The sequence below is a fragment of the Larus michahellis genome, chromosome 22 (genome assembly GCF_964199755.1).
Source record: "Larus michahellis chromosome 22, bLarMic1.1, whole genome shotgun sequence".
Classification (NCBI taxonomy): domain Eukaryota; kingdom Metazoa; phylum Chordata; class Aves; order Charadriiformes; family Laridae; genus Larus; species Larus michahellis.
This window is the reverse complement of record NC_133917.1, coordinates 2,987,516-3,000,216: the sequence shown is the minus strand read 5'-3', so window position 1 is coordinate 3,000,216 and position 12,701 is coordinate 2,987,516. Positions and strand designations below refer to the sequence as shown.

Here is a 12,701-nt window from a genome sequence, read left to right as displayed (position 1 = left end):
AGTTCCACCAGGGCCATAAAGTCTCTTTATTTATCCAAACAATTAAATAGTAGTATTTCTTTCTTTTTTTTTTTTTACACAGAAGTGGTTAAAAGCAGACCGGTCCCTTGCCCTGTGGGGCAGGCCCCGCTGCCAGGGCAGGTGGGCGCGGGGGGACATTTATATTACCCTTTATAAATAGAAAAATAAAACTCTCAAGCAGGGCAGGTTAGCGGTTAGTGTGGTTAGAGCCAGGCCCGGCGCAGGGTGCCCATGCCCGTGGCAGACACCCCGTCCAGCTGCCCTGCGGCACTGAGCTGCACGGGGATGGGGCTAGTGACAGCACAGGTGATGGGGGGGACAGACCCAGAGCTGGGGGACGGGCAGGAACTGCTGCCAGGTACTTGGTGTTGGAGTGATTCGGCATCCCCCGGGCTGGATTTGGCCCTGGGGCAGAGGCCGGTGATGCCCCAGCCTGGGCTCGACAGGGAGCGACCCTGGCCTCAGCCCCGGCGGTTAATAAAGCAATAAATACAGAGGGAGCGCAGGGGGGTCCAGGGCCTGGGAGTCCGGCCAGGCACCCAGCAGTGCTGCGGGGGGGCTCTGGGACACGGGAGGAGCTGAGTCCGAGTCCCTGGACCACCCCACCTCACCCCCACCCAGGGACCCTGTCCCCACCGCGCCGCGTCCCCGGGCAGCGCTGAGCAGAGAGACGCCCCGACCTCCCCACAGGGCTGGGGTGCTGCCGACCCTCCTCCCCAGCACCTGCTGGTCCAAGGGGGCCCCAGGGCCGGAGCCCCCAGCTTCCAGTGCGTGGCATTGTCTGCAGTGCGGTGACTTGGGGTGGGCCAGGGACTCCTACACTTGCAGGACCTCCTGGCCCAGCACGCCCCCGGCCAGCTGGTAGAGCAGGCGGGAGTACCAGTGCATGCCCGCCTCCAGCGCCGTCCCATTGCCCGCCTCGGTGCGGGCGGGCAGCAGCGAGAGGAGCCCATGGAAGAGGCGGAGAGGGGCGAAGGCACGGTGGGCCCAGCGGTGGCTCTCCAGGACGGCATAGCAGGATGCCAGCACCCCGTTGACCAGCAGGGTCCCGTGGGAGGTGAGAGGGGCGAAGACCCCCACGCCGTCCTCCCGCGAAACTCGCAGCACCCTCGCGGGGCGCAGCCCCTGCCCGCCGGCCCCGTGGGCCAGCACCGCGTCGCCCGGTCGCACGCGGCGGGCGAAGACGGGCAGGAAGGTGGCGGTGCCGTTGGCCGCCCCACGGGCCGCGAAGACCAGGTGGGACGGGGTGAGGAGCAGGCGGCGTGCCGGGCTGGCCGTCTCAATGGCCACAAAGGAGGCACGTTGGCCCAGGTTGCGGTCGAGGAAGAGCAGCACCTCGGTGGGCACCAGGCGCCCGCCCGGCTCCGCGCCTAGCACCCAGTCGCCCTGGCGCAGGTCGGCCAGACCCCGGCGCTCGCCACTCTGCAGCGTCACGGTGGCATGGCCGGGGAAGCAGCCACCGGTGCGGATGGCCAGCGAGTTATCTGGGTGGATGGAGAAAGCTGTGGGTCCCCTGTCCCCGTCAGTCACCTCCACCAGCCACCACCTCCAGAGGGGAAACCGCCCTGAGTGAAGCCACCCCCCCTGGGCTCCCAAACCACCCCCAGAACAAAGCGGGTATTTTCTGAAGCCCCCCCTGGTTCCTGCACACTGCTCCCGGGGAGGCCGGGCGCTGCAGGGTCCCTTTGTCCACCCTGCACTGACGCCCTTTGTTCGGGGCTGGGGACAGTGACATTTATGGCCACTTTCATTTTCTGTCGATTGTCACTTCTGGGCCGGACAGGGGCTGCTGGCCGGAGCAGCCGCGGGGCTGGGGGCTGCGGACTGGGCTGTGTCTGCCCGGACCAGTTTAACAACCCTCGCTGTGCCCGGCACAGGAGCTGAAGCACAAGGCAGGCAAAATTTGGGGGAGGAAGTGTGTTTTTTTGCCAATCTGGTGGCCGGAAAGGCTGGGGGGGGAGCTGGGCTGGGGCCAGACACAAGGCTGAATCTGCCGGGGACGGACACCAGCCAGAGCAGGGCTGCATCCCACATGGATCCGGGACCTTAAGGGGGAGCAGAGTGGGCTGTGGAGCCACCGGCTGGGATGCTTACGGGGACGGCAGCCCCCCCCACCCCAGCAGCAGCCACCCCCGTCGCGTGGTACCTGCTTTGACGGAGACGTGGATGTGCGCCTTGGATTCGTAGTAGACCCAGTCGAAGCCGGCCTCCACGGCCAGGCGCGCCAGCATGCCGTACTTGTGGCGGTCGCGGTCGGAGGTGGTGATGTCCAGCGCCCGGCCCTCGTAGTGCAGTGAGTCGGGGAGGTGGTGCCCGTCCTCGTCCCAGCCCTCCGTCACCCGCAGCTTCACCCCCGGCCACATGTTCATCACCGCGATGGCTAGCGAGTTCACCCGCTCTTTGCAGCGCTGGGGGGGGGGGGGACGGGGACGGGGGGACGACCAGCACCGGTGTCACACCCAGCCCCGCCATAGCACCCAGTCCCCTCACTGGGGGCTCCTGCACGCAGACGGACAGACAGACAGACACCGGGCCTTCATGGGGCTTCGAGGGAGCCCGAAGGGGCTGCTGGTGGGGGGCAGACGGGGTGTGTGTCCCCCAGGCGCAGAGAGCACCATGGCCAAGCTGCGCCCCCCGGGTGGGCCCAGGTTGAATGTTAACGTGCCCCGGGGTCCCGTGGTGGAGTCGCTCCCCAGCACGGGCAGCCGGGCGGAACGGGCAGGGTTCGGGACGGTGTCACCTTCCCCGCGGCCACGGCCATGACTGATTAACGTGGGGGGGGGCAGAGGGGCGGGGGGGGCGGAGCCGGGGGCGCAGCTGACCCTGAACTAGACCCGAGTCCTGGAGCAGCACTGGGGGGGGGGTCAGCAGGGCAGGGTGGGGAGCAGGGCCCGGGGGGCAGCACCGGGGGATCAGGGCTCCAGTGCCCAGAGCCGAGGGCGATGGTGGGGGGTCCCGGGCGGCTCCGGGCTGCCTCTCCCCATCAGCAGTGGCAGAGCCGATGTGGGGTGCAGGGACCGGAGCTTCCCTCCTTGCCCCCCAGTAGCCGGTGAAGTCGCAGCGTCCCTCCGCACCCCGGTGCCCCCGGCTCCCCCGTGCAACAAAGCCGCTCCCGGGAGCGCGGGGCCGGGGGGGCAGCAGCGGCGGGGGGGTAGGAATGCGCCCGGCCCGGCCCGGCCCGGCCCGGCGACAATAGGCGCCTTCCAGCCCGGCGCTGACCTCAGGCCCCGGGAATGCCGGCACGGCCACAAAGGGCCCTTTCAGCCGCCCGCACCCCGGGCCGGCTCCGTGCCCGCGGCCCCGCCGGGACCGGCCGCCCCGGCCCCGCCGCCCCCGCCGCCCCGGCCCGCGGGAGCCGCCGGCGCCGCCTGGACCACTCGCAGCATCCCCCGTCGCCATGGCGACCACGGAGCCGCCCCTCGCCATGACAACAGCGAGCATCCCGGCGGGGCGCGGCGCAGCCCGTGTTCCCGCCGCCCCGGATCCCTCCCGGAAGACGGGGCCGAGGCCGCCCCTTCCCCGGTGACCCGCCCCGCCGGCACCGCCGCGGGGCCGGGGCGCAGGGGCGCTGGGGAGCGGAACCGCCGGTACCTCGTGCCCCCGGTGGGGCGACCGGACCCTGGGCCGTCTCCGTCCTGTTAATCCCCGACGGTCGGTCCTTAATGCCCAACGCGGCGTGACCGCCCCGTTCCGGGGCCCCGGTGCTGCCGCGCCGCCGCCAAGGGACGGGGAACGGAGACGGCGACCGGGGCGAGGCACCGTGCGGTCTGGGGGAGACCCTGCGCTCGGGAGGCTCCGTGCGCCCGGGGAGGGTCGGTGCCGCCCGGGAAAGGTCCGTGCGCCCCGGGGAGAGTCCGTGCCCCCCGGGGAGGGTCGCTGCGCTCCCGCCCGCCCCCCCCGCCCCCTCCCTCCTCCCACCCCGCCGCCCCCGCGTCCCCGCACCCCCGGGAGCGAGACCGGGCCGGGCCGGGCGCAGCCCCCACCTCGGTCATGAGCCGGTCCGCCCCCGTGTTCTCCTCGTCCTTGAAGATGATGTCGGGGTTGTAGTTGGGCACCAGGTCCCTGAAGCGCTCCGAGCCCCGCAGGACTTTGCCCTCCGCCTTCCCGCTCGCCCCCAGCGTCTGCTCGGGCACGTTGGGCACGAACTGCTTGTAGAGCAGCGGAGAGAGCTGCCGCCGCCCCAACCGCCGCCGCCCCACCGGACCCCGGCCCGGGCCGCAACCCAGCACCGGCGCGGCCAGCAGGCAGGCGGCGAGGCCGAGCAGGCCGAGGGCGAGCGGGCTCCGCCGGGGCATCCCGGCCACCGGGCCCCGCTACCTCCGCGGGCCCCGCTCAGTCGCCGGGGGCACGGGCGGCCGGGGCGGGCATGGTCCCGGGGCGGCGGTCCCGGGGCTTTTAGAGGGTCGCGGTGCCAGGGGCGGGTCGGCGCCGTTTCCTTCTCACACCCACGGCCCCGTCGCCGCTGCGGGATCCGTGGCTGCCCGAGACGACTGACCCCCTCCCCCCGCCCTCCCGTCGGTGCCGCCACCCACTCGGAGCGCGGTGCCCGGGCACCGGGACTGCCCCCCCGCCGCCGGCTCCGCTCCCACGGGCCCGGCACCCCCTCGCCTGCCGCTGCGACCCGGCCCCAGGGACTCCCCGACCCAGCCCGAGCCTCAGGGAAAGCCCTGCTGCCGCTGCGTACCGGCACCGGGCACCCGCCTCCTGGCGCTGCCCCGGGACCGGCACCGGGACCTGTCCCCGCTCCTGACCCCGCGCCCCTATCCCGCCCCCCGCTCCCCGCTCCCCTCTGAACCCTGAGCTCCGGTACCGGCTCCCGCACCGCTCTCCAGTACCGGGACCTCCTTTATCCTGGTCCTAACACCGCGCTTCTAGTCTCGGGACCTCTCCCTTCTCCTGTCACCGCCTCTCGGGACCGGGGACCCCCTCTCCTGGCGCCGGCTCCGTTCTCTCTTCTCCTATCGCAGCCCCTGGCACCGGGGACACCCGTTATCCTAATGCCGCCGGTATCGGCACCTGCTCCGTCCCCTGGCACAGCCCCGCTCCCGGGACACGCTACCTGGCACTACCCCAGTCCCCCCTGTTCGGTCCGATCCCCCGTACCGGTACCCGCTCCTGGCCCAGCCCCCGTTACCGGCTCCCCCGGGTGCCGGCCGGCACCGTGTGCTGCCCGCAGCCGCCCCGGCCGGGCTGCCCCCACCTGCGGCCGCTCGGCTCCGGCACTGGGCAGCCCCGCCTCGGACCCGGCCCCCGGCAGCGGCGGCAGCGGCGGCCACATCCCCCGGGGCCGCCCCCGCCGGGGCCCCGCCGCGCTGCCCTGCCCTGGACGGCCCCTCCGCGCCCCGGGACCGGGACACCCCCACCACCGGCCTCCGCCAGGGAACGAGACATCCCCGGGGCTGGGACCGGGCTCCCGCCGGGACAGGGACACCTCTAGGAACAGGGCACCCCCGGGGACAGGGCTCCCCCCGGGCTGGGGCCTTCCCCCCCCTCCTCCAGCACCCCCGGAGTCTCCGGCGAAGCACCCAAGGGTGACGAAGGTCCCGGCGACAGCAGGAGGCAGCGGAGGGTTGGGGGCCGGCCCCCCGCGGCCTCCCCCTCCCCCCCAGCCCCGGTGCCAGCCCGGGGTGACTGGGAGGGGAGCAGGTCACAGGGAAATCGCGGGCACCGATGGCCTCATTTCCTGCAATATAAACCAGGTTTCCTGCGCTTCCTGCTCGGCCCCGGCCGATGGGGGGGTGTGGGGTGTGAGGGGGGGCCCGGGCCCCCCACCCCCGCCATGGCGGGGGGGTGGGGGTGGGGGGGCAGCCTGGCTCGGCCCCAGCCGGGGCAGGATGGGTGGGGGGCTGGTTCCTGGGGCAGTTTCCGCTCTGTCCACACGACCCCCCCTCTCCCCAGGAGCTGGACACCACCCCCCTCCGCCATGCCCCTTGCTGGGGGCACCTCACCCCCCACCACCCTCACCCCAAAACAGCCCAGTGCCCCCCGCCACCCCCGGGGTCCCGCAGCCCTGGGCAGCGGGCAGGGAGCTGCCCTCACCTTCGGCCCTTCCTGGAAGGGGCTCATTAGCCCCAGCCAGGAAGAGGGTTAATTATGGTCCCCAGGGAGAGCGGGTGGGGGGGGGGCAGGATTGAGAACCCCACAGGCAGGGAGCCCCCCCTGCCCCCCCAAGCTTGGCCCTGCCCTCAAGGGGAATAAAACCTCCCTAATTCAGGTATTTTATATATAAAAAGAGATTGTTTATTGCTCCAAACAAGTTCCGTGGTAACAGAGACCTGACAGACTCGTCACACCAAGCTTCCAGGGAGCCAGGGCTCATCCCCAGCGGCCTGGGACCCTCCAGCTCCTGTTCCTCCCTTGGGGACACCAAAGGCCTTGGAGCAGGGGGCAACCAGTGTCCTCCAGCAGCCCCAGGGTGACATGGGGACAGGGTGTGGAGTGACTGGGCAAGGGGACAAAGGGCCCCCCCCGTAGTGTCATGACAGTCCCTGCGGTGGGGGGACATTTAAAACCCAACTGCACCCCAGGGAGCAGCACCGGGGGCGGGGGGGGGCGAGGAGGAACCTGGCTGTAAACAGGAACGTAAACAAGGCGGGGGGGCTGCAGCCAGCGCAGCCCCTGGGGAAGCCCCCGCCCCGGGGGGGGGCTGTGACGGGGACACGACTCAAGGCCAAGGCTCTGTAGCGCGACAGGCTGAGACAGAGCAGGGGGTGGCAAGCCCCCCCCATGGGTGGGGTGCTCCGACATCCCTGAAGCACCAGGTGCCATCAGGGTCTGATCCGTGGCTGGTGGCCGTCCTGTGGGCCACCGTGGTCGTCCTGTGGGCCACTGTGGTGGCCGGGGGACACACGTCCCTATCCCCTAGCCGGGCTTGCCGGGGGGCCGGGAGCGGGTCAGAGGCAGTGGCAGCTTGTGCAGACCTGGGTAGAGGGAGAGCGTGAGAGCCAAGGACAGGGACACCCGCCCCCCATCACCCCCCGCGCCTGTCCCCACGTCCCCGTCCTCACCGAAGGCGCGGATGAGCTCAGCCTGGACGGCCCAGGAGACCTTCTTCACCAGGCAGAGGGTGGTGAGCCCTGCGAAGCCCATGTTGTAGAGGAAGACAATGTAGAAGTTCCCCAGCCAGTTGAAGCGGCCAAAGTCCCCCAGGAGGTCGAAACGGGTGATCCCTGTAAGGGGGGGGGGGGGGGGGGGGCTGGTCAGGACACCCCAGTCCTGGGGACACCCCAGTCCCCGGGGTCACCCTGCCCCCCCCCCGGGGCCTCACCCAGTGTCCTGGAGAAGACGGGCAGGGCCGAGCTGAGCACCAGCAAAGAGACGCAGTTCCCGATGATCTGGGGGGGGAGGAAGGAGCATTGCTGGAGGTGGGGGCGGGGAGCAGCACTGCCACAGGGCCTGGTCCAGGTCCCAGGCTGGGGGAGGGGTTCCCTGGTGCCAGAGACACCACCCCCCCCCCCCGCCGCCCCCAACCAGGCCCCTGCCCCCGCCTGGGGCTGCGCTGGAGGCGGGGGGACACATGGTGCCCTCGTATGGGGACACCGCACAGTCCACAGGGACACACGAGTGCACACTGTGGGGACCGGACCCACAGGGGGCCCAGGAGCCCCCCCAGCTCCAGCCCAGTGCTCCCACCTTGGTGAGGGGGGTGTCCTGCCGCTCAGGGAGCAGCCGGGTGAAGAGGGGGGAGCTGTAGAAGCCCACCACAGAGGAGACCATCAGGTAGCTGTGAGGGGCGTTAAGGAGGAGAACGAGGTGGGACATCACTGGGGACAGCACTGGGGACAACGAGTGCCCGCCTGAAGGATACAAGATGAGGACGACCTGCAGGGCGGCTCCGAAGGAACCAAAGATGGAGAAGGAGACCTGGCCCAGGGACGCATCCTGCCGGGAGAGGAGGAGGCACGTCGGGGAGGAGCGGTCCCCAAGCCAGCGTGGGACACAACTCCTCACTGTCCCTTGTCCCCCCGCCTGAGTACCTGGATGCCCCGTGGCATCGCAGCATCATCCAGCAGCAGCTCCAGGACGTGGAAGCAGACGATGAGCACGGAGATACCCTGGGAGGAGCAGGGAGGGAGTGAGGGCAGCTTGGGCTGGGACGTGGGAACGAGCCCCAGCTCCCCTGGGGACCGAGGGACACTCACCGTCAGTGCCAGGAGGCCCAGCATGGCCAGCGGGTAGCCCAGGTTCCTCTGCCAGGGCGATGCTCGGTGCCGCAGCTCTGCGGGGGGGGGGGGAACATCCCTGGATAAGAGGGGAGCACAAGCCCCCACCCCAGGGTGGGAGATTGTGGCGGGGGGAGCCCTTAGGTGCCAGGACAGAGGGTTACAGCCCCACCCCATTTCACACCCACCCTCCCTCTATGGGGCACAGGTTCCCAGGGAACCAGTGCTCCCAGTGCCAAGCTGGAGAGAACCCAGGCATCCTGGGCTTGCCCCCCCCGGGGCTCCTTACCCAGCTTCCGCCTCTTGCTCCGGATGGTGAAGAACTGCTCCCATAGCAGCTCCACGTTCAAGTTCAGCCAGCAGGAAGCTTTGCCTGCCAGGGAGGAGATGCCAAGGGGCTCGTGGGGGCTGAGGACTCCCATGTGGTGGGGCGGAGGGGTCCTCGGTCTGCCCTGAGACCCCCCTCCTGGCCAGCGGCCGTGCCGCACACCCACCAGAGGAGATCCGGCGGGACACAGCGGCTTCCTCAAGCCTTGTGCAGCTCAACTGCTCGTCCAGGTCTTCCAGGAGCTGGGGATGGGCAAGGAAACCGTGAGAAGCCGGTGAGGGGGGGTGTGTGACTGGCACCCCCATGCCTGGGATGGAAGACCAGGCAGCCTTGGGGACAGCAAGTCCCCAGGCTGGGGCAGCGGGATCAGGGGGGACGCCTTACCCGGGGTTTCACCAGCAGCTTCCCCGTGACGGTGAACATGGTGGAGAGGCCGAAGGGGGTGCACACTGCAGCGGGAGGGGAGGCTGAGCAGGGGGTGTCCCAGCATCCTACCCCTCCCCGCACCCCAGGAAGGGTCCTGGATAGGGACTGGGGGCTCAGCCCTGCAAAGCGACCCCCCTGGACCCTGGAACAACTTGCCGGGAGCAGTCCCTACTCCCAGACGGGCACCCCAGGGGACCCACACCCAGCACAGGATGGGCCAGGGCACCACGGGGGAACGTCCCACGACTCACGCAGCAGCAGCAGCACGCCGAAGAGCGAGATGCAGGAGTAGAGGTAGGGCAGGTAGTATTCCCAGAGGTCTGCAGAGATGGCAGGGTCAGGCCAGAGGCACCGGGCATCCCTTCTCCCCTTCAGCACCAGGGCCTGATCCTGCCCTGGCAGAGCTGGGAGAGCTCCAGCGCACCCTGTCGGCGCCTACCGTAGAGCGACTGGCGGCTGGCTGCGTCGTTGCCGACGATGGCGGAGGCCACCCAGACCATGCCCAGCACCAGCAGCGTCAGCAGCAGCAGCACCACCGATGTCTCATACACCCTGGCCATGATGCCCTGCGGAAGCGGGGTTAGCAGGGAGCCAGGCACAGGGGGGACAGAGCAGGGGGGACACACCTGCAGGGCCACCTACCTTCTTGGATCCTGCAAAGCCTTCTGACTCGGTGAAGAAGTAGGCGAAGGGCATGAGGAAGATGAGGGACAGATTGGAGAAGAGGAAGACCAAGTTCCAGAGGCCTGGAGGAGGGGGGGACAGTTGGGGTGAGCTCCCAGGGGTGGGGGGGAGGGAAATCCTGACCCACAGCTCTTGGGGCACCCTGGGGCTGCCCCGTGCACCCACCGTGGATGAGGGACCCATTCAGCCACTGGATGTAGTAGTTCTGGGGGAAGGAGAGCAGCACCTCGTTGCTGATGATGGAGAAGGGCAGCAGAAGGACAGCGCCCAGCGCCACGGCCAGGGTGAAGGTGCACAGCCCCAGCCTGCGGGAGGGACGAGGGTCAGCTCTGGGTCCGGGCCCCCGCAGGTGTCACAGCCCGGCTGGCGGCCCCCAAGGGGCACCGGCCCCCGCAGGCTGGGGGGACCCAGTGTCCTGGCCAGGCAGGGAGAGGAAGCGGCCGAGCGTCCCACAGACAGGGAGCGGGATGGGCAGGAACTTACGCAATCCTGTTGACAGCAGCATCCTCGTCATCATGCACTGCGGGGGGGTGAAAACCCAAACTGCTGGGGCTGGGGGAGGCAGGGCTGCCCAGAGCATCGCTCTCTGCCTGCTCCCAAACCTCCCCCTGCTCCAAATGCTTCACAAACCCTCCCGGAGGACTTGGGCTCTGCTCCCCTCCCATGGCAGCTGGGGAGGTGCCCCGCAGCGACTGATGCCACAGCAACCTGGCCTACAGCGGGACCGGGGTTCCTGGGGGAGGCTGAAACAAGCTCCAGGGAGGAGGAACGCGGCTGCCAACGGCTGCCCGGCTCCGGCAGCTCCCGCCCTCCTACCTGCTGTGAAGTCCGTGTGCTTCTTGAAGTGGGTTATGATGAAGTGGCAGAGGATGTAGAGGCTGGCGAAGAGCAGGGCGCAGATCTGCAGGCAGAGGAGGGAGGGCAGCACAAGCAGGCCCCAGAGGGCAGCGCTCCCACCCCCAGCGATGCGATGCCACCAGCCCCAGGGCCCGTCAGCTCCACCCTATTTGTTTTTCCACTCCTAGCCCTGGTTACACCCCACATGTGTGCTCAGCCTTGTCCGTGTCCTGTCCAGGGCTCACCCATGGGTGACCGCAAACTGCCACAGCTTGCGGGCCAGGGGGCTCTGACACCACCAGGAGAGCCCACCCAGCAGCTCCGGGTCAGCCTGTGCTGGCAGACACCTGGAAGTCGAACCCCATGGGATGCCCTCGCATCGCCCAACCCTGCAGCCCTGTCTCTGCTGGCAGCAGCACCCAGCAGAGCCACGGGAACAGCCTTGAGCCGGGCGCCAAGGCCATCTGTGCCGTCTCTCCCACCCCTGCCAGTACGCTGAGGTCCGGACGGAGCAGGCGATGTTCGAGGAACGTGGTGACCTTTCATCCCGCTGGGTACGCGGCAGGACGGGGAAAGGTCGCCTGAACCCGCCACCTTGGCACAGGCGGACTGAAGCAGCCACAGCACCTCCCTCCTGCCTGGCTTGGGGGGCTCGGCTGGCGGGGGGTCCCCGGGATCTGCCTGGTGGGGTGGCAGGGAGCCCCAGGAACCAGCCCAGCTCAGGACTCCCAGAGCAGCAGTGCCAAACATGTCCTCCTTCTCCTGCTTCCACCCAGGGAAGGGTCTCAGGCCGCAGGTCCCCTCCTGCCGCGGGCTGTACCCCACAGCCCAAAGTTCTGCCTGGTTGGGGGATCCCCAACACTTCCTGCGCTCAGTGAAGTCAGGCCGAGCGAGCTCCACACCGGACGTGCGGAGCCAGGAGCAAGACACAGCTCCCTGGGAAGGGTCAGGGCAGGGGACCGGGGAGCTCCAGGGTAGAGATGCCGGCGTCCAGACACCAGCTCCTCCCTGCAGCATTGAATTGGGCTCCGGCAAGATGGCCCGGGCACTGCCGGTCACAGCCCACTTGGCCACCCCACACACGGCATCGCTTGGGAGATGCCAGGACCAGGACACCCAGGTCACCCCCATCCCTGAGCCCACAGCAGCGGCTGCCCTGGCCAGCAGAGCAGGACCGGAGGAGCAGACCCAGCCACCTCCCTCCGTGGTGCCCACAGTCTGGGGGGGCTTTAAAGGACCCCTTCCCGCTGACACCGAGCACCCTGGGAAGAGCTGCAGGCATGGGGACGGGGACAAAGCCAGGAGCCCGGCCTGGCTCTGACACCACCGCACCCCAGCACCCACAGCCCTCCCGCTCGCCCAGGGGGTGGCCAGTAGGGCAGGCAGAGCCCGGCCCCGGGGCACGGCAGGACCCCAGTGCCGCGGGGGGCAGACGGAATGGCGCAGGGGCTGGGCAGAAGCGGGGCCGGACCGGGCGGAGGGGTCGCTCCCGGAGCGCAGCACGGCTCAGCACAGCCCCGGGACGCCGCTATCTGCGGGGCTCACGGCAGCCCGCCCCGGCTCTGCCACCGATAAGGGCCGGGCGTGGGGCACAGCGGCGGCCGGGCGCCGGGGCAACCCCCCACCTCCCGGCGGGCTGCGGGCTCTCAGCCCCTCACCCGCGACTCCCCCGCCGCCACGCCGGGCCCCTTCCCCCGCCCGCCGCCCCTTCCCGCAGGCCCCCGCCACTCACGATGCACTCGCGGACCCGCTCGTGAAAGAGCTGCTCCCGTGCGGCCAGCGCGTCCTGCTCCGCTGGGGCCATGCTGCGCCCAGCATGGCCGGGCCGGGGCCGAGCGGGGCCGGTACAACCGGGCCGGGACCGCGGGGAAAGGGCCGAGCCCGCCCCGCCCCTCCCCTCCCGTCCGAGCCTCGCTACAATGTATCCGCGCCCCACCGGCCTGAACGGGCCCGGCCTCCTCCTTCCCATTGGCCGCGGGAAGTGAATGAGGCGCCGCTCATTGGTCGATGGCAGCGCGGGGCGCGCTGATAGGCTGAGGGCGGGTCCGCGCTCCCGCCCGCCGCTCCCCCAGGGGCAGTCCCCCGTCCCACCCCCCCGCCTCCCCGGGGCGGGAGCCGGATCGGGCGCTCGGACGGGGCTAATCCCCCGGCGGGTTAATCCCCGGCGGGGGCGAGGGCGGGGGGAACCAGGGACAGGCTGCCCCAGAGCTGGGGGCACCGTGGAGGGCAGGAGCCCACCCCCC

At 70.3% G+C, this 12,701-nt stretch overlaps 2 protein-coding genes across 2 annotated transcripts; both read right to left on the bottom strand.

Moving 5' to 3' along the window:
• Nucleotides 1-2: 2 nt before the first annotated feature.
• On the bottom strand, nucleotides 3-4,443 carry DHH (desert hedgehog signaling molecule). Its single transcript, XM_074565087.1, has 3 exons — nucleotides 4,005-4,443; nucleotides 2,168-2,429; nucleotides 3-1,505 (listed from the first exon to the last, which is right to left on the bottom strand). The coding sequence occupies exons 1-3, from the start codon at nucleotides 4,314-4,316 to the stop codon at nucleotides 838-840; spliced, it is 1,242 nt and encodes a 413-aa protein (XP_074421188.1). The 5' UTR covers nucleotides 4,317-4,443; the 3' UTR covers nucleotides 3-837.
• A 1,800-nt stretch (nucleotides 4,444-6,243) lies between these two features.
• Nucleotides 6,244-12,345, bottom strand: LMBR1L (limb development membrane protein 1 like). The gene is made up of 17 exons (XM_074565086.1): nucleotides 12,191-12,345; nucleotides 10,438-10,522; nucleotides 10,105-10,141; nucleotides 9,787-9,926; nucleotides 9,580-9,683; nucleotides 9,377-9,503; nucleotides 9,189-9,257; nucleotides 8,896-8,960; nucleotides 8,678-8,753; nucleotides 8,473-8,556; nucleotides 8,163-8,239; nucleotides 7,998-8,075; nucleotides 7,829-7,902; nucleotides 7,654-7,744; nucleotides 7,289-7,355; nucleotides 7,029-7,190; nucleotides 6,244-6,941 (listed from the first exon to the last, which is right to left on the bottom strand). Exons 1-17 carry the CDS (start codon nucleotides 12,260-12,262, stop codon nucleotides 6,883-6,885), a joined length of 1,467 nt encoding a protein of 488 aa, XP_074421187.1. The 5' UTR covers nucleotides 12,263-12,345; the 3' UTR covers nucleotides 6,244-6,882.
• Nucleotides 12,346-12,701: the final 356 nt, after the last annotated feature.

Bases quoted from the DNA above. Each gene is read 5' to 3' on its own strand.
- DHH (XM_074565087.1), bottom strand. From the start codon at position 4,316: ATGCCCCGGCGGAGCCCGCTCGCCCTCGGCCTGCTCGGCCTCGCCGCC. The intron at 2,430-4,004 runs GTGGGGGCTGCG...CCCCCCCCCCAG, and splicing joins CGGACCGGCTCATGACCGAG to CGCTGCAAAGAGCGGGTGAA. The intron at 1,506-2,167 runs GTACCACGCGAC...CCATCCACCCAG, and splicing joins CCACGTCTCCGTCAAAGCAG to ATAACTCGCTGGCCATCCGC.
- LMBR1L (XM_074565086.1), bottom strand. From the start codon at position 12,262: ATGGCCCCAGCGGAGCAGGACGCGCTGGCCGCACGGGAGCAGCTCTTT. The intron at 10,523-12,190 runs GTGAGTGGCGGG...CTCTGCCTGCAG, and splicing joins AGCGGGTCCGCGAGTGCATC to ATCTGCGCCCTGCTCTTCGC. The intron at 9,258-9,376 runs GTAGGCGCCGAC...CCATCTCTGCAG, and splicing joins CAGCCGCCAGTCGCTCTACG to ACCTCTGGGAATACTACCTG.